The 21,143-nt window shown below is 39.6% G+C and overlaps 1 protein-coding gene across 2 annotated transcripts in view; it reads right to left on the bottom strand.

Annotated features, from left to right (window-relative positions):
• The window catches only part of NME7 (NME/NM23 family member 7), a 266,054-nt gene that overhangs the window by 121,778 nt on the left and 123,133 nt on the right, over positions 1 to 21,143 (bottom strand). For both annotated transcript variants that reach the window (XM_047077044.1, XM_047077045.1), the window contains exons 8-10: positions 15,777 to 15,841; positions 12,630 to 12,698; positions 2,896 to 2,997 (exon numbers count right to left, since the gene is read on the bottom strand). In XM_047077044.1, the coding sequence (XP_046933000.1) occupies positions 2,896 to 2,997; positions 12,630 to 12,698; positions 15,777 to 15,841 (236 nt within the window). The remainder of the gene's footprint in view (positions 1 to 2,895; positions 2,998 to 12,629; positions 12,699 to 15,776; positions 15,842 to 21,143) is intronic.

Genomic DNA, 21,143 nt, shown 5'->3' with positions numbered 1-21,143 from the left:
TAGACAGACTGGAAGAAATTCTGTTCGTACACAATGTGCGCTTCCTTCCAGCTATAAGAGAAAGAATCTACCAACAGTGCAGACATCAATGATGAAAGTGATGTCAATCTACAACATAGACAGTGACAGAGTGGCCTAATGGTCACTATAAAGCTAAACCTTCTTTTGAATCAACTTACAAAGTAGTTCTACATCTTAAAAAGGAATAAAGAGAAAAAGAACCCACTTGAGTAGATGAAATATTTTTAGGGGCAGGTGGGCGTCGTTTAAGTGCTGACTCTTGATTTCGGCTCAGATGATGATCTCACAGTTGTGAGATTGAGCCTCTTGTGGGGCTCCTCACAGGGAGGGGGCTGAATTAAGATTTTTTTCTCCCTCTATCCCTCTCTGCCCCTCTTCTATTCGTGTGCGTGCTTTGTCTCTCTCTCAAAACAAAAATTCTTCTTTAAATAATGAGTTAATACCAGATGTTAGGTGTGCACAAAAATACAGCCAGTCTTTTATTAATCTGTCAAGTATTCATTGTACGGCCATGACATACCTGGCATTTTCCCCACACACTAATTATATTTACATGTATCATAACCCACAGTCTCTCTTTAGATGTGGAAATGACTGTGCAGTGACGAAATGAGTCTCTAAATTATTTCAATGTAATACAGTACCTGAGTAGACTGGCACACTGGCAGCTTGAAGTGAGACTGCCGTTCATCAATTCCACCTCCTAAAACTAGACTGTAAGTTCCTCAAAGATAAGCACTGCGTTTATTTGATCATCTCTATAGACCTAGAGTAGCACCTAGCAGAGTGACCGGCATTCAATGCCGTGAGCATTCAATGCTTACAATTTTGTTGGAGGGGTGGGAGAAGAGGGAGAAAGAAAGGGAGGAGGAGAAGAAGAAAATAAACCAAAGCCTGGGAACAAACTGGAAGAGCCATTTTATTGCCCCTAAAATGGTTTGACTATAACCACTAATGGTATTTTTTCTGATGAGATATATGTGTGTATGTGTATATATGTATACGTATACGTATATATAATACGTATATATAACACGTATACATATATATACAGAGAGAGATCAAAAGCATATGATCTTGCTTAAAACCCTGCACTTACACTTAGTATATAATTCAAGACTCTGAGCCTCAAGAGGAGAATCTATCCTTGCCCATTCCAGGCTGGGCTAGGTGCTAATATTCTGGGCTCCGTCGTACATAGTGCAAGCATCTAACACTACAATTGGCACAGAACATGGAAAGTAGCCACTTCATATACTGTCCACTCATAAACTGTAAGCTCTTTGAGACTCCTATCTTTATTTTCACAAATACTAGCACAGATTCAGTAAATACTGAATGACGGAAAGAACAAACATCTCATTCTCCTTCTGTTCTAGTTATCTCTTTAATTCGCTCATATGTTCAGTCAGCCGTTCAACTCACCATTTTAATTATCTTAAAGAATCAATAAACAAAAAGCCGTCTTGGCCAACAGAAATCGGATACAAAAATGGCAAACACCAAGATCTATTCATTCATATGACCAAAAAGTATCCCTTTCTAATGTCTTATGATTAAGCATCACTAAACACTCAACATCATCACCCTTTTCTCTTAATGTCCTCTACATCAGAATCACGTTTTAATAATCACTCTTTCACAACCACATTGATTACTTACTTCTATTCTTCCTTCTCCCTGAAAAGACATATAGTAGGTCCTGCCACCTCTTTCTCTAATGATGTCATCAGGTCTGCTCTTAACTGTTTCTAGAGCCCCTACCTTTAACGCCTTCCAATTGACTTCCAATGGAGTCAAGGGAACAACTCCATACGCTCAAAATTAAGCTAAATATAAGGAATTGCCGTTTCTTACTACATGGGATTCCACTTACACAGAATCCGCAATTTTAACCTGGTTTTTAAGGCTACTCATCTCTCACTCATCTCTACCAGCATTTGCTACCTTGTTTCCTCTGTCTGCTCCTTTACTCAGCAATCCCTCAACATTTGCATTTTACCTGAACTAACAATATTTTAGTCCTTATTTGTATGTTTCTTCGCAAGTGTTCTAAAAGATCATCGTGTGTGCTCTTTGATCTCTGAGAATGGGTGGACTGCTTTCCCCTCCAAGGAAAATCTAGCAAGCACTCCCGTCCTACATCTAAGGGAACTCAATAAATGCTGTCTGGATTAAACTGAATTGGATGCTCATCTTCAATAAACTATTTATAAGTGAAAATAAAATAAAGAAAAGAGAATACATTTAAATTACAGTGTTGAAAATCAGTAATGCTTCCCATAATCCTACTCAGCCTTTATCATCTGCATGGAGATTTCTCATGTGTATTCTAATGCTACTTCTGTTTTTCAGCCCCCATCTCCCTCCTCTTCACCCCTCTTGCCACCCAATAGCCATATGAAGGAAACCCAAAGCAAAATGAAAAGGACACTAGAGAATATCAAGTTTCATATAAGCCCCACTGCTCATATTTATGCATCTGGTTATGAGGCCACCATATCAATATTCTTCACACTGAGAGCTTTATTTAGAGCCTCCCTATGTCAAAGGACAATTAATATCTTAGATAATTTCTATCAGAGTGCTTGATAAATTCACTTTTCTAGACAATTTAGCAAGAAGACACAATAAAAGAAAATGCCACAGTAAAGGTTTCTGCTCATTTTATACTGTCACGAGGCTAATAAAAAATTCACTTTTTTCTTGGATTATTATATTAAAAAATTCTCCAGAACACTAGTTTGAATAAAAATCTGTCTGATGTAGTCATTTTGGTATTATCTCTTGTAAAGAAGAAATTCAATCAAGACTGTTGATATATTTAGCTACCGAATAGAACAAATTTGATTAACATTTTAAACACTAACTTACAGGATCAGCTGGTCCACAGAATTCTCGAAATGTCTTTGTAGGATTATTCTGTTGAATCTCCAGTGCTACACAAGGGCCGGAATACATTTCTGTCACCATCTCCTATGACATGTAATGTAAAAGTTAGTAAAATTTAATGATCTTTTACTCCTCCTCCTTCAATTGTACCACTATTCCAAATCTTAAAATCTTAGTTATCTGTGAATTCTCATGAATCCCACATGCCAAAAGCTCCCAGGTTTTGTCCATTTTTCCTGCAAAAATGTGTTTTAGGTATATTCCTTCATCTCCATAGGAATGGAGATCTAACCTACTAACATCATTTTAATGTACTGCTTTACCAGTTGGCACTTTCATTAATTGAAATGGTCTTCTCATACCTCTTCCTTCTAAAGGGTACCTCCTCTTAAATAGAGTTCTGCTGAATGAACATTTCTTTTTTTTTTTTTTAAGTTTATTGATTTATTTTTGAGAGAGACAGAGAGAGAGAGAGAGAGGGAGGGAGGGAGGGAGGGAGGGAGGGAGGGAGGGAGGGAGAGGGGAGGAGAGAGGGAGAGACATAATCCCAAGCAGCCTCCATGCCATCAGCAGCATAGTGTGACATGGGGCTCAGACCCACAAACTGTGAGATGGTGACCTGAGCCGAGATCAATATTCGGACGCTTAACTAAGCCACCCAGGCACCCCTCGAATGAACATTTTTAACGATACAAATTCCAAAGTGTTTCTTCCAAAGACGCTTTCAAAAATCATAATCATTTTCAGAAATGAAGAAAACGGAGACTAGATCTCATAGTAAACACCTAGAAATTAGACAGTATGTAGAAACAACAGTTTTCAAAGACTAGGTGACAGGCAGCACAGTATGACCCCTGAGACAGGGGAATCAAATGAAGTAAGCCACATGACTGCCCATCTTTCTGCTTGGAGGAAGTTTCCAGACAATGGGACAGGGAGAGGAAACACAACAGAGCCCAACACTCTCACTAAGGAGAAGAGATAAAGACTGGAATTCAGGGAGGCCACTGCAGCTAGAATGTGAGGACAGACCACTAGAGGAGGTAGGAGAACTATGGAAGAGTAAGCTATTGGGATCTGCAGAGAAGTTCACCTGAGTTTTTGGCTAAGAGTCTGTACATATGTAGAGGAAACCAGCCAAGGCTGAGAACTACCAGAAGCAGTAAGTGAAACCATCCGGAGAGACAGCACAAGGCTGAGAAGACTTTGCATTTCCATCAGCCAGACTGGAAAGCCCTCACACGATACACAGGGCATCGGGTAGAGTCCTCAGAAAGGTATTGTACCATAACAGTTGGCCTTATATATGGAATGCTCTGTATCCATCCTCTAAAGCTTAAAAGCAAGTCTTGAAAGGGTCAGACTGATCCCAAGTAACATAGTGAGTGCCCAAACTACATCAAATACTCTTCCAAGGAATATGACATACCTACCATGCATGTAACACTATAAACTGCACATCATCCAGTATCCAATAAAAATTACCAGGCATACAAAGAAGTAAGAAAATATGAACCATCATTAGAAGAAAACTCGATAAATTGATACAGATCCAACAATGACAGAAACGATGTTGGTTACATAAGAATGTTAAAACAGCTAATGTAAATAGGCTCTATCTGCTAAAATTACAGGAAGAAAACATGGACATGATGCAGAGAAAATCAACATTAAAAAGACCCAAAGAGTAGACTACTGAATCGCTAGGCTGTGCACCTGAAACTAATGTAACACTTTATCAAATACACTTTTAAAAAATAAAAAAAAATTAGGGGCGCCTGGGTGGCTCAGTCAGTTGAGCGTCCGACTTCGGCTCAGGTCATGATCTCACACTCTGTGAGTTCAAGCCCCACATCGGGCTCTGTGCTGACCGCTCAGAGCCTGGAGCCTGTTTCGGATTCTGTGTCTCCCTCTCTCTCTGACTCTCCCCCGTTCATGCTCTGTCTCTCTCTGTCTCAAAAATAAATAAACGTTAAAAAAAATTTTTTTTAAATAAATAAAATAAAAAATAAAAAAAATTAAAAAAAGAACCCAAATGGGACTTCTAGAGATAAAAACTACATCTGAATTAAATACACTGAATGGGATGGACAAAATAAAATACAACAGAAGGACAATAAATATAAGGAAATGCAACACCAACTATTCAAAAGCAAGCACAGAGGGGTGCCTGGGTGGCTCAATTAGTTGAGCGTCCGACTCTTGATTTCGGCTCAGGTCATGATCCCAGGGTCGTGGGATTGAGCCCTGCTTTGGGCTCCACACTGAGCGTGGAGCCTGCTTGAGATTCAATCTCTCTTTCTGCCCCTCTCCCATGCTCAGGTGCTTTCTCTTTCTCTAAAATTAAAAACAGAAAAGGCAAGCACAGAGAGATAGAAGAATGGATACAAATGTCCCACAGTAATTTTTTTCAATGACATGCTAACATATGCATATATAAATTGGATTCCCAGAAGAAAAGAAGGGGTGATGAATAACTATTCCGAGAATTACTAAAAAATACTCAAATTTGATAAAAATCATAAGCCAAAAAGGTCCAACAGAGTCCAAGAATAAACGCAAAGTACAGTAAGACGATAATTAAATTGGCTAAAACCAAAAAACCAAAAATCTCAGTAACAAAAAAGCCTTTAAAAACAACCAAAAAAAAAAAAAAGACATATAACAGTAGAACAAAGCTAAGGACATAAATGACAACAACAAAAATCTGTCAATCTACAATTCTATACCCAGGTGGGAAGAGACTTCTCACAAATGAAGGAAAAATAACTTTTTCCAACAGAAAAAATGTGACAGAATTCACTACCAGCAGCCCTATACCGTAAGAAATGTTAAAGGAAGTTCTTCAGATAGAAGAAAAATCATGCCAGACAAAAATATGGATCTGCAAGAACAATGGTAAACATGTGGGCAAATATATTTTTTAGTTGGTGTGCAAGATATTTATTTAAAGCAAAAATATTAAAAAATGCATTATAGGGTTTATAATAGAAATAAAATGTAGGACAACCACAACACATAAGAAGAGGGGGAATGGAAGGATACTGTTTTAAGGTTCTTATCTGTACATGAAGCGGTATAATGAAAAAGATGATCAAAGAAAAGAGCCTCTCAGTGTCTGGAACACTCAGTCAATGTTCTTTTCTTCTCTATGGGGAATAATACTTCAGGAAGAAATGAAAATAAATATAAAGACTTTGAGGCAGAAGTCCAGGTGATGTGCATAACTATCAGGAGTGAAGTGAGACTAGAGAAAATTAGAGAGGAGGCCAGACTGTGGAGAGTTTGCGGCACATAATGACAAAGTAATATAAAAGTAATTTATTACAGAACACTATTTAAGTATTAATTGGAACTCAGTCATCATACCTAATAGAAATTTCAGAAGTTGAAAGAGGGAAGTGCTTCACGATTAAGATGGTACACAGAACCCTAAATGTATCCCCCTGAAGTCACTTTGCTATTTCACAAAGGTCATATGTAATTGACTTTTTATGGATAATTATGTTGAGTCTGATCTTCTGTCTCATGACATTGAGGTACTGCCTATGAATAAATGTCAACGGCCAAGTTCTCAGCAGGGGCAGCAGACAGCATGAATGTGTTATCCAGAAAGAAAAGGAGTGAATTTTGCCTGCTTTTCTTTCATTTGTGTCTCTCCTTGCCTTTCAGTGTTAATCACAGATGCCGTTAAAAATACAGACATAAAGGGCTATGCAAATGCACAACATGGAAAGAAAAAACACGTTGGAAAAAGGACTCTATCAAAAGCATAATGTGCTGCTTAAAAAAAACAAAATGGACTCAACAAAATTCTCAAGTCACCTAGGTTTTTTAATTAAGTAAAAAGTTAACAAAACCAAAAAAGAACATGCTTGTTTCCTTCACAGCCCTTTGACTCCTGTCCTTTAGGTAGTTAGGATGGGATCATCTGATTTAATACCTATCCTCACTAGAACTTAAGCTCCATAAATGCAGATAGTGTGCTTTTGTTGTTGTTGTTGTTGTTCATCTCTGTATTCTTGGCATCGAACACATTGTTTGGCACACAGTAGACACTCAGTCTATGTAGTAAATAAGTGGATCGTGATAATACAATAACATAGGAATGATCACTTTTTTGTGTTTGTAAATGCTGACGCAGCAAATGCAAGTATAAATGATCAACACCGAATCTACTATAAGGAATTATGTCAAATACAATAATAGCGATAGTAATAACAAAACAGCTAATACTCTCTCAGTACTCTCAATATGTGAAACTCCTTCGCGGGATTTTTTTCATTTAATTATCACAGCAATCTCATAAAGTACATAATAGCATTACTTCCATGTTATAGATGGGTAAACTAAGGCTTAAAGAAGGCAAATACCTTGTCTATGGCCACACAACTGGTAGACTGGGATTTGAACCTAGCATCTGACTCCACAAGTTTTTGGTGAGAAGAAGGGAATTGAGTTCAGAAAGCTGAAAGTTGGTTGCACTGAATTTTGAGATAAGAAAAGTCTACACACAGTTTGAAGCAAGGAATGTGGGAACCCCTAGAACTCATGTATAGTATCTGGTACAATGTCAGTGATATCGTCCTATTTCACACTGTATATCCTACATTTAAGAGGACCGTTTCACCCACAGATCTTTAAGTTTAGGCTAATAAAATGAATGGACTCGCTGTTATGACCTTAGAGGTCTTATCATTTATTTTAAAACACGAATCTGAAGACAAGCAGGGTAAAGTGTTATGCGAAAAGACAGAGTAAGAATCAAATCACCTGTTTCTGTCCCTTTAGGTTGCCTCTTAAGATTACTTTTATAGGCTCTTCTTTCTGAATTAGATAAACCTCCTAAAGTTAAGAGACACATAGTACTATGCAGCATTTAAAAATTTACCTCTTCCTTGAACTTAAACTCAAGCTCCGAATATTAACGGTCACGAGAACTAAGAGTTTTGATGGGATATACAACTGTCACAATAACAAGTGACACTCAGGATTTGCTAGCCAATTTTTGGTGTCCCAAATTAAGCAGTGAAAGATACCGCAACCATATGCATTTGCAGTGTATGGATCCAGACCCTTACACAACCGCCTTTGAACAAAACAGAATTTTAAGTGGGAAAAGAACTTTAAAAGCATTAGAGGTAAATATACCGTTCATAACAATATTATTTACGTCAATAAAATATTCCTTGAATAAAAACATCCTTATTTCCCTCTGGATAACATTTTCAAAGAAACAGCTCTCCCTAGTTGCAATAAAATTTTATATCCTATAAGTACAGAACATCTCTTAAAGATACCTGGATAATGTTCCGGTTCACGTAGACACCCCATTTTCCCATTAAGAGACAACTACAAACCAATTATGATTTGAAATATTTCTTTAACACTGAATAAACCATTTCAAGCTGAATAAAAGATGATAAGCATTACTGAAAATGACTCACGAGGCTATTAATTACTCTGAAATAATGTAGTTTTTTTCTACCTAACAGCCCATATATCCTTTTCTTAAGCAGGCTCTGTTATTAATATTATAAGATTTAAATAGTAATTACAGAGAATATACTCCTGAAAACATCAGACAGAAGAAAGCATCAACACCAATTATTCTGGGATATCTTGACATTAAAGTATGATATTGCTACTGTCACTTAAATTCCTGATTTCTTAGGGGTGTCACCTCCACCCAGTGATGTTTTTATTTTTAACTCCCAAATCCCAAAATCAAAAAAACTCCACGAGTATATATTACGTAAAACATAAATTACATGTGTAGTATTTTAAAGCACAATATAGGAGACATTAAAGTTAGATGAGGTTTTTTTAAGTTATTTCCCAAAGGGAAATGTGGCCCACCTGAGGTAGGTACACAGACTACTAGTGTCCTCAACTATTTGTTACCAAATTCAATACTGTGTGATAGTGTATGATAATATAACTCAGGATCAGAGGATATGTCTCCATGAGTTTATCTTATATGCAGTTAATCTTATATAAAGCTATAATATAACATGGATTAAGGAAGGTAGAGGTTTTCAGTCATATTTTTTAAAGTAAAATTGAACAAATAAAAGAAGGTTTGCAGATGCTTGCTTGTGAAGGAAGGAAGGAAGGAAGGAAGGAAGGAAGGAAGGAAGGAAGGACGGACCATAACTCTAAAATGAAGAAGAGGTAAGAGTAAGGTTAGAGTCAGTAAGCTATAAAAGAAGGAAAACTACTCTGGTTCCTCTCAATCAGGGTGGAAACCACCAGTATGCTGAACACGAAATTTATTTCACAATTGGTCTTTACTCTGTAGGACTAAATAAGACAAAGGTTCAAACCAGTGCATTTTTCCTTTTTAAGGTCAGTTGAAAGGAAGAGTCATAGAGAAGGGGAGAAGAAGGGAATCTAGTCTCATTGTCAGGAACAGTAACCTTTATGCAAAAAAAAAAAAAAAAAGTCAAAATTCTCTTTAAAGGAACCTAGGTCAGGAGGCAGTCCACTAGCACAAATAAATCTAAGATGATTTGATACAGAGGGGAAGGAAACTAATTTTGATAAAATATCTATTATGTGTTATTTTAAAGGACAATACTTGGCTTACTTGAATATAGTCATTTGTTTTCAAGAATGTATTTCATTGCCCTCTAAACACCTTTTAAATATTATTTCTTCAGAGGAGGGGCGGAGTTCAAAGGGCGGAGAAGTAGGGGGACCGGGATTTCCCTTGTCCCTCAAGCACAGCTGTACTGAGGTCAGAACCCCAAGAAACCCCCAGGAAATCAACCTGCAGAGCGGCAAAAGCATTTCCACACACGGAGGGAGACAGCTTGGTGGGAGGGAGGGAGGGTACGTGAACTGGGGGAGATAAAACGGAGTAAGCACAGAGGGGAGGGAACCCCTTCTTTGGAGAGACAAAAAGGGAGAGAGAGAGGAGGGCTGTGAAATTGAAGTATCAAGTTAGCACAAGAGGAAAACCTCTCCGAACCACAGACTGGGGAGCGAGAATATGGACAGTGCCAGTTTCTATTCTGCAAACAGCCTTGGGAGCCGAAACCCAGAGGTTTCAACTGTTTGCAACTTTGTCCGGAGGGAAGCTGGGTAGCCGGCACTTTCACTCTATTCTTTTTACACCTTTTCTCTCTCTTATTCTTTTTTATTTTCCTTTCGCTTTCTCTGGATTTAGCTGATTCTCTGTTTCGCCCTCTCTTCTCCCCTTTGATTTTTCTTTTTGTTTGGGATCAGGTTCCCCCTGACTTTTTACGTTTCTTCCACGGTTACTTCAACAAACAAATCAAAGCACACCTGGCTGAAGGTCCGAACACCCCACCACTACAAGCAAGGGGGAGCTCTGGAGACGACCCACCAGCGGGAAAGAGCAGCAAAAATGCAACAACAGAGTGAATGCAACATACACGAGAAACACTTCCTGAAGTGCCAGGCCCTGGACAGTGTGTGACCCCTTTTTAATATAGTAGTACTCTCAGGTGCAGGATATATAACAAGCTATTAAAACATGCAAAAGACAGAAACGTAGCCAAGATGACAAAAGGGAAGAATTCTCCTCAAAAGAAAATTCAGGGAGAAATGACAGCCAGAGGCTTGCACAAAACAGACATAAACAATATATCTGAACAAGAATTTAGCATAACAGTCGTAAGACTAATAGCTGGGCTTGAAAACAGCATTGTAGGCCCCAGAGAATGTCTTGCTGTAGAGGTCAAGGATCTAAGAACTAGTCAGGATGAATTAAGAAATGCTATAATGCGGGGCGCCTGGGTGGCTCAGTCGGTTAAGCGTCCGACTTCGGCTCAGGTCATGATCTCGCGGTCCATGGGTTCGAGCTCCGTGTCGGGCTCTGTGCTGAAAGCTCAGAGCCGGGAGCCTGTTTCAGATTCTGTGTCTCCCTCTTTCTCTGACCCTCCCCTGTTCATGCTCTCTCTCTGTCTCAAAAATAAATAAATGTTAAAAAAAAATTAAAAAAAAAAAAAAGAAATGCTATAATGTGCCTGTGTGGCTCAGTCGGTTAGGCATCCGACTTCAGCTCGGGTCATGATCTCACGGCTGTGAGTTCAAGCCCCACATCAGGCTCTGTGCTGACAGCTCAGAGCCTGGAACCTTCTTCAGATTCTGTGTCTCCTTCTCCCTACCCCTCCCCCACTCATTCTGTCTCTCTCTTGTCAAAAACAAATAAAAACATTTAAAAAAATAAAAAAATAAAAAGAAATGCTATAAATGAGATGCAAAATTAACTAGATACAGTGACAGGATGGAAGAAGCAGAGTAGAGAACAAGTGAAATAGAAGATAAAATTATGGAAAATGATGAAGCCAAAAAACAGAGGGAAAAGAAATTACTAGATCACAAGGGGAGAATTAAAGAGCTAAGTGATTCCAGGGGCACCTGGGTGGCTCACTCGGTTAAGTGTCCGACTTCGGCTCAGGTCATGATCTCATGGTTCACGAGTTTGAGCCCCACATCGGGCTCTGTGCTGACAGCTCAGAGCCTAGAGCCTGCATCAGATTCTTTGTCTCCCTCTCTCTCTGCCCCTCCCCTGCTCGCACTCTGTCTCTCTCTCTGTGTCAAAAATAAACATTAAAAAAAAAATTTAAAGTGCTAAGTGATTCCATGAAACCAAACAATATCCATATCATAGGAATTCCAGAAGAAAAGCAAGAGACAGGGACAAAAGGTTTATTTGAACAAATTATAGCTGAGAACTTCCCTAGTCTGGGGAAGGAAACAGGCATCCAAGTCCAAGAGGCACAGAGAACTCCCTTCCAAATCAACAGGAACAGGTCAACACCATGACATATCTTAGTGAAATTGGCAAACTACAAAGAGAGAGAATTCTGAAAGTAGCTAGAGACCAACCGTCCTTAACCTACAAGGGTGCACACACAAGGGTAGTAGCAGACCTGTCCACTGAAATTTGGCAGGGCAGAAGGGATTAAATGTGCTGAATAGGAAAAATATGCAGCCAAGAATCCTTTGTCCAACAAGGCTGTCATTCAGAATAGAAGGAAAGATAAAGGCTTTCCCAGAAAAATAAGTATTTCTTCAGGGGCACCTGGGTGGCTCAGTCAATGAAGCATCAGCCTCTGGATTTTGGCTCAGGTCATGATCTCACGGTTTGTGAGTTCGAGCCCCACATTGGGCTATACACTGACAGGGCACAGCCTGCCTGGGATTCTCTCTGTCTCCTTCTCTCTCTGGCCCTCCCCCTCTCTTTCTCTCTCTCAAAATAAATTAATAAACTTAAAAAAATAAAAATAAAATAAATATACTTCTTCAGTCTCAGCCATATTTTCGGATGATTCTACCTGCATTTATACCATTAAAATGGATGTTAAATACTCGTGTGGAGTTATACCGTACCATTAAGAACTATTTGCTTTTAACTTTCTAAAGCATCCTGGAGAGTCTTCTACCCTGAGAATATTATTAACTTCATAGATAACGTCTAAGGGTGTCACTATGCCAGCAAGGTCTTTCGTGATTTTCTTGCACGCCTGTATATTTTTGTTTCATAAATGAAACATGATATTTTAATAGCTGAGCCAGTGGCTCTCAGGGATAAGAATGCCTCAGTCACTGGATATGATCAGCTAGCAACTGGTGGACTTGTAAATACCTTCATGATTATGAATAAATTTCAGATGAGATCCCCAACATTTAAGATACACAAACTGTTTTCAGTACCAATGCCTCACATTCGGTTTGATACTTACATTATACTCAGACACTACTCCTTTATAAACTTCATAAAACTCTTCAACGTTAACTCGATCCATGTTGAACTATATCGAAACAAAACAAAACAGAACAAAAGTCAACCAATAAAAGGACGCAAAATGTGCCACGCTTAGAACTCAACACTTAAGACCTCCTGGATGTATTTTCTTTAAAATCTAAACCTTGCGCAAATTAAATACTCTGAAAAAGTGTCGTTAAAGATAAACTCATCAATGATAAAAATGCGTAACATTTATTGAGCACTTGATATATCAAATATTGTTCTAGGACCTGCACGCCATCATCTCATTTAATCCCCTCAACAACCCCATGACGTAAGTCACACGATGTACATAAGGGTTATGTAACCTTCAGATCTTTGTGTTCCATCTCAAGCAGTCTGACCTCACCTGTCATGCCCTTAGCCACTACACTATACCTCTCTTTGAATAAAGCCTCATTCTCCATGCACACGAAAAAATTTATATACAGTGTCGTGTTGTTTACTGATAGATGAGCAGAAGCAGAACTATTACTAATGCAATGTACTTCCAATTTTGCAGCGGCCAAAAATAGTACCCTTTTCCTCCCAAACATTTAGAAAAATCCCTACTTAGCATTTACACGAGTCGTCTGGAAATCGAAATTCAAAACGAATTGTAAGAGAATGCTTATAAGATAAATCTATAAAGACTCTTTCTTATCCAGGCTGGATTCAAATTTAATTCAAAATAAAATTTCATTAAGTTCTAGGGTTGGGGCACCTGAGTGGCTCAGTCGGTTAAACATCCAACTGTTGATTTAGGCTCAGGTCATGATCTCCTGGTTCATGGGATCAAGCACCGGGTCAGGCTCTGCACTGACAGTGACAGTCAAAATTAATAATAAACAAAAAATAAGTCCTAGGGTCTCAAGAACTAAGACCTTAATTTTTTTTTTTAATTGGCTCAGAATTTAAAATTTTAGGGGCACCTGGGTGGCTCAGTCAGCTAAGCTTCTAACTCTTGATTTCGGCTCAGGTCATGATCTCATGGTTTGTGGGATGGAGTCCTGTGTCGGGCTCTGTACTGTCAGCAGGAACCCTGCTTGGGATTCTCTCTCTCCCTCTCTCTCTGTCCCTCCTCTGCTTGTGCACTTTCTCTCTCCTTCTCCCTCCTTCCCTCCCTCCCCCGCCCTCTCTCTCAAAATAAATAAACTTAAAAAAAATAGAATTTACAATTTTATTTTCTTCCCTATTTTGTTTCTTTATTGTTGCCAAAAATACAGATCACTAAGAAATTTCTGCCTGCCCAGGCAATAATTCACACTGGGAGGATTTATTTCATAGGCAACATAACTATAACAGTCAGTGAATTTTGTTTCGATTTCAGTGTTTTAGCCTACATTCCCACAACTTGTTGAATTTTTAATATAACAAAATAATAACAGAATATATAATTTAAATACTTATATTTTGTATTGGAAATTCCACGAGGCATTGTGTAGGGTTATTTTAATTTAATTTGCAATTTATTTTAATTTTCATTTGATTTGTAAAATAATCCACTGAGGCAAACAATAATGTTCTCACTGACCGGCAGACCCACGAGTCTAGAGGGCAGCTGACCCATGATTCAGAAACAGAGCTCTTCGGGGCACCTGAGTGGTTCTGTCGGTTAAGCCTCCGACTTCAGCTCAGGTCATGATCTCACACTTTGTGAGTTCAAGCCCCGCATCAGGCTCTATGCTGACAGCTCAGAGCCTGGAGGCTGCTTCAGATTCCGTGTCTCCCTCTCTCTGCCCCTCCTCTCTCTCTCTCTCAAAAATAAACAAACATTAAAATTAAAAGAAAGAAAGAAAGAAAGAAGCAAACAAACAAACAAACAGAGCTTCCTGACTCCCAGACTCAAGGGCTGTGATTGCCACTAAGCAACCATGCCTCCCCTATAGGTGCAATTAATCTTTTTTATTATTATTCTTGTTTTCACTGAGCACCTACTATGGCCAATAACCATGCTAGCTTGTAGGCTTAGACTCAGATCAATATTTAAATCTAAATTTGCTACAAAATACATACTTTTAAAGCAGGGTTAGGTCCCACAATCCTGTGAATATAACACCAATCCAATACTTTTAGAACGTTTTGCCTAACAATCTCTTCATAATCCTAGATAAGGTTCTTCAAATATCAACTCTGTCATTGGTCTCCAAGTTTTGCCCGATGACTGCAAACCAGTTGATACTTCTGACCTCTTTTTGGCTTGTAGGCATTCCTACTAATCAGGACACAAAGTGGTCAGAATCTTGGTTCCTGCTCTGACCCCTGATTTTGGATGATCCTAAGACTTAAAAGAAATCAAAAGCAGTTCCTTTTCAGAAAAAGAACATATAAATTACACACACATATATATATATATATATATATATATATATATATATATATGGAAAATCTCAGCTCCAAAGCTGGTAATTCACTATCAAAACAGCATAAACTTGCTGGCCTTGAAACACGGTTTATCTGATTCCTGTAACAATTGGTACCCAATTTCTTGTCAAGTGCATGGGTAAGTAGAGAACAAAGGTGTGAGCTCAAAAGTGGATGTTGTCTGTTCAGTGAAGGGCTTCCTACAAACGTGTCCACAGGGCGATTCGAGAACAGCCGTGGGCCCTGCAGGTCCAATGGTGTGACCGCCAACAGAGGGGCTGAAATGCACTAACTCCAAAGAAGGTTCTGAGGGAAAGTCCAGAAACCAGCAAAAGGCCCTGGTTAGGGGGAAAAAAATCTCAACCGATTCTCCTTCTCCATTCTCTTCTCAGTCACCAATCCAGGCCACCAAAAATTCATTATAACTACTCAACACTATTTTTTGTTTGTAGGAACTACCTACATTGTTTCTGTCTATATTCATTGTGCAACTAAAGCCCCAGGAATTTTATAAACCGATTTTATAAGCTTAAATTACCCTTTGAATTTTAGTTCTCTCAGTGAAAGATTATGTGGGTAAAATCATCTCAAAAACATTTTTTATTATAAGGTTATCAGGTTCAGTAACTATATCTTTTTATTTTTAATGTGTTGAGTTCACAAGTGCACAGAGAAAATTCAATGTAAAACATTTTTTAAAAATCTCTCAATAGGTTATGACTCACTGCAAACTACCTACCATCTGCATAGCTGAGATTTCAAAACCTGCATCCCGGATAGCCATGAGGATCTTTCCCAGGAGTCCTAAAAATACAGAACAAATGAGTGCAAAAATACAATACAATATTGCCAAGGCATTTTAATTTCTTAGAAATGCAAATTTTCTACATCAGGGCACTTTGCTTACACTCTATATGAAGAAACCACTTTTTTTTCTAAGGGAAACTAAATCCCTACTATTGAGCACCACGTGTAATCATTTGATTTACCAAGTAAGTACTTCAGAATACCAACAATTATCCTGAAGATGATGTAAATGATCTTTAAGGTATTATTTTGACTTTAAGACCCCTGAAGTCTAGTGATATAGGGAACATGAAAAATAAACCACTGACAATAACATTACAAAAAAAAAAGATGAAATGAAATGCCAAAGTACTGGGTATGGGAGTTCCAAGGATGAGGTCAAAGAAGAAAAATCAAATTATAACTGAAGGGTAGCAGAAGCTTTAAGGGGAAATGAGAGCACGAAATGGTACTTAAAGGCTGTAGATAGATGGGATTACATGGGGACACAGGTATAAAAGGACAGAAGGCTCAGGTCTAAGAACATGTGAGCGTGCTCACATGAGAGTAAGAAGTCAGAAAAAGAAAAAAAGAAAACAGCTGAAAAGGAAAAGAGACTTCATTCAAATTGATGAAGGCCTTGGATATCAACATGAGGAACTGGGTCCTTATCCCACAGATCAGCGCTTTTTATAATAGGGTCTGTAGATTCTGGGAGTCTAGGACTGATTTTGAAATTCTATTAGTTTAGTATAAAAATCTTCTAAGCTTCTTTTTTCCAAGTCAACTAAACCCACACCCACACATGCACACCCCTATCCCATATATTCTGGACGACCTTGATGCTTACCTAGTAACCCAACATCACCAAAGAGTATCCGTTTTATTTATTTTTATTTACTATTTTACTGCAGCCAAGTAGTGCTATTATAATTGCAGCAGATTGAGGGATAGGAGGGGGGAAAAAAAAGACAATGATAGATCTATTTCTCAAATGATGCATTTGTACCAAGGGAAGACCAAATGATACCAGGGTGTACTGTGAAAAAAACAAAGGTTTCTCAGAAGTCTGAAGGGTAGAACAGGCCCACGCCAACTCACAGCAGTCTGCATCATATCGGCGTTGAGTTTGGTGACTGAGTTTTGTCAAATATCCTTTATCCAATCAGTGTTGTTAACTTAAATTTTATCCATTTTATAGTTTTGTTGGTGATGAATTTGTAAGTTGCTTCAGCTGTACAGTTGCATGCACAAAGGTTTATATTTAGTTTTATATTTGGACATATTTAAGTTGCACTATAATTACAATAATTTATGTCAACACCGGGGGTCCATCAGAATATTTTTCCTCCAGAGGAAACACTGCCAAAAGAGACGGAGAGTCACTGAAAATGTTGAGCAGAAGAATACAGGACAAATAGTGTTTTAGGAAGATTACCGATGTAATAATGACAGGCAAGCTAGTCTGAAAAGGAATAAAAGACAGAACAACAAAGGCTTTTGAAATCATCTAGCATGCTCACTGAACTTGGATGGCAGCACTAGAGAAAGAAGTAATTAATATAAGACATTTCCAAACAAGAATTAACAGGACTAAATTGAACACAGAGCGTGAAGATGTAGAAAAAAAGGTTTTGAGTCCAAGTGACTGACAGGTTGATAGCATCTTTAAGAAGAAAACAAGTAAGAAGAACAAACTGATTGAGCTCCTGGGGAAGGACACCAAGATGGAATGATGGCCAGCTGACTAGTGAGCTGGACCCGGGCACTCCAGGGCTCCTTGCTCCCTCCCCCATCCTTGGAATGTGCATTCTGCTTGCCTTTCCCACTCCCAGAGGCTGCTCCAAGGACACAGCCTTGAGATAGGGATGTGGTGTTGAGAATACCTACATGGTATGCGTGACTGAACCCAGAAGGCCTCTATAGAAACTTTTTAAGATTTGGAAGGTGGATGTGGGATCCACTTGCCTGGCTGCTGCCCAACGCAAGCCTTGCATGTAAGTTTCCTTGCTTTCTGAAACTGCCACCTGCCAATCTGGAGTGGCCTTCCTGTTTCTTCCGTCCCTCCTTATGAGTTCAGGGGCCAGTTTCAGATTACACACTGAAAGCTGCCACGGAGGTTATGAACCAACAATTAAGGGGAAAGGCAGCAAATTATTCTGAACATAGAATCTTAGAACAGAACACTGATCAGTGTTTGAGAAGACAGCATATCCAGTGACTAAAAAATGATTGATGAATGAGTGAATGCACTCCCTATTCCAAATAGGTGATAAGGGATTACATCCAATAGCTAGACAGGTAGAAGGCTAATAATGAGGAGTGAAGACAGGTTAGAGCTGAAATGAGGAGAACAGAGGTCTGCTGGTTTGACAAAAAGAAGAGGAAACGCAAAAACAAACCAAAACAAACAACCTGGGAGGAATGATTTTTGAGAAAATATCTAAAGTTTGGGAGTTAAAGAATGAAAATGAGTGAAGAAGGGTATGTAAAAAGAGATGTGCAGGAAATTAAAGAATAAAATATTACAGTAGTATCGCCATATCAAACAGAGGGGGAAATTCTTAGAATGGAGGGACAGTCCAGAATTAAAGGAGATTAAGGGCCCTGGGAATGCAGATAAAGCCTTCGGCATAAGCAGGATGGTATGCTGACATTAGAGACACTTGAAACATACGTATTAAGAGTGTTAGCAAAAAGAAGTTAGATAACCCAATAAAACTCTGCACCAAAGACTCAGATGATATTGGATATGAGAATGTGAACCAAAATTCTAAGTCATTAATCAACAGGAAAAATATTAGTTAGGAAAGAAAAAATTGATTAACAATTACTGGGGACTGAGCTCTTTATTATGAATTGATACCATTTAATCCTTAAAGCAACACTCCTATCAGGTTCTGGAGGATCGATAACTTGCCTGAAATGATAATGTTAGTGTAATCTCCAAATCCCACTGTCTTTCTACAAGTTTAATGAGAAAAAGAAACGCATACGTGGAAGCCTGGTATGTAAAATTCGCTGGGCAATGTAACTCCCTAAGGCAAGGACCATGTTCATTTCAGTTCTCATTGTATCTCCAGCGCCCAGCGTAGTGTCCAACATGTAGTAGGTGTTGCACAAATACTGTTCACTGAATTCAGAAATAACCAAAGAAACAATCGCGGCTCTGCCTGGTGCAGACCTAAAGAACTCTAAGACTCTTCGGAGCAAACAAACACCGAAACACTTGAAAACACTGGAAAATTAAAAATGGGTAATTAAAGTTAGAAAGAAGGAAAAGGATTATTTAAAAATGTTGGCTTAATGATCTGAGAGAAAAAGTTCACACTTATTTCATGCCATATACAAACAATAACCCAAAATATACTTAAGGTAAATGCAAAAACAAACAAAATAAAAAAACAAAAAACAAAAGAACCCCCAATCAATTAGAAAAATACCTAGGTGACTATTTTTTCCTCAAGTAAAGGTAGGCTTTTTAAATATAAAAAGCGGGGAGGAAAAAAGGAGAGTTCTGTTTCTGCTATGGCTGAGTAGCTCCTATTGGAATATAACCTTCCCTCAGATAATAACTATAAACTCTGGGGGGAAAAACATAACAATACAAGTACGTGGAGGTACTGAGTGGGTTCCCTGTTTTTGCAGTATTTAGGCTGGAGGGAAAGCCACGGTCTGCACTGAAACTCTGATTGAAAACCCAGAGAAGTAGCAAATTTAAAGAACTAGAAGACGAGGTTTAGGCAACCATGGCCACTGGAAAGTGAGTAGACGAATAATCCCAGGAAAAAGAAAAGCCAGAGAAGAAAGCCTGACTTCTATGTATAAACGTTGCTCAAATCTTGGGAAAACTGAAGCATTCAGGTATGAAGCAGACTCCAAAAAGCCCAGCTATGATTGAAAGGACTGAACGAGGCTTTGAGTTAACACCCACCAAAGTGGGAACAGAGATTGCCCGATCAATTCAGCAAGTTTACTGGCTGCATTTAAAATATCAATATATCTTTCAAGAAGATGACAATATCCATAATTTTACAATATCTCATTTATAACATTCAGGATATGATGCATAATTATTTGAAACACGAGGACACAGAAGAACATGACCTATTCCAAGACAAAAGAGAATCGATGAAGACCAACCTCGGATGATGCAGATGTTACAATTAAGAAACAAAGACTTTAAAGTTACCGTTATGAAAGGGAATTCTGGGAAGATGGCGGCGTAGGAGGACGCTGGGCTCACCGCGCGTCCTGCTGATCACTTAGATTCCACCTACACCTGCCTAAATAACCCAGAAAACCGCCAGAGGATTAGCAGAACAGAGTCACCGGACCCAAGTGCAGACGAGAGGCCCACGGAAGAGGGTAGGAAGGGCGGCGAGGCGGTGCGCGCTCCACGGACTGGCGGGAGGGAGCCGGGGCGGAGGGGCGGCTCGCCGGCCAAGCAGAGCCCCCGAGTCCGGCTTGCAAAAGCGGAGGGGCCTGACGGACTGTGTTCCGACAGCAAGCGCGACTGAGCGTCTGGGAGGTCATAAGTTAACAGCTCTGCTCGGAAAGCGGGAAGGCTGGAGGACAAAGGGAGGGTGAGCTGCGGAGCCCCCGCACGACAGAGCTCAGTTTGGCAGGGAACAAAGGCGCTCGCCAGCGCCATCTCCCCCGCCCATCCCCCAGCCAAAATCCCAAAGGGAACCGGTTCCTGCCAGGGAACTTGCTCGCTCCGCGCGAACACCCAACTCTGTGCTTCTGCGGAGCCAAACCTCCGGCAGCGATCTGACTCCCTCCGGCTGCCACAGGGCCCCTCCTGAAGTGGATCACCTAAGGAGAAGCGAGCTAAGCCTGCCCCCCCTGCCGCCGTGCACCTTGCCTTCCCACCCCAGCTAATACGCCAGATCCCCAGCATCACAAGCCTGGCAGTGTGCAAGTAGCCCAGACGGGCCACGCCACCCCACAGTGAATCCCGCCCCTAGGAGAGGGGAAGAGAAGGCACACACCAGTCTGACTGTGGCCCCAGCGGTGGGCTGGGGGCAGACATCAGGTCGGACTGCGGCCCCGCCCACCAACTCCAGTTATACACCACAGCACAGGGGAAGTGCCCTGCAGGCCCTCAACACACCAGGGACTATCCAAAATGACCAAGCGGAAGAATTCCCCTCAGAAGAATCTCCAGGAAATAACAACAGCTAATGAGCTGATCAAAAAGGATTTAAATAATATAACAGAAAGTGAATTTAGAATAATAGTCATAAAATTAATCGCTGGGCTGGAAAACAGCATACAGGACAGCAGAGAATCTCTTGCTACAGACATCAGGGGACTA

Source organism: Lynx rufus, unplaced genomic scaffold, assembly GCF_022079265.1.
Source record: "Lynx rufus isolate CCGP_SWC_20201006 ecotype Redwood Valley unplaced genomic scaffold, mLynRuf1.p SCAF_15, whole genome shotgun sequence".
Lineage (NCBI taxonomy): Eukaryota > Metazoa > Chordata > Mammalia > Carnivora > Felidae > Lynx > Lynx rufus.
Note: the sequence above shows the minus strand (reverse complement) of the source record. Positions and strands in the feature narration are given on the sequence as shown.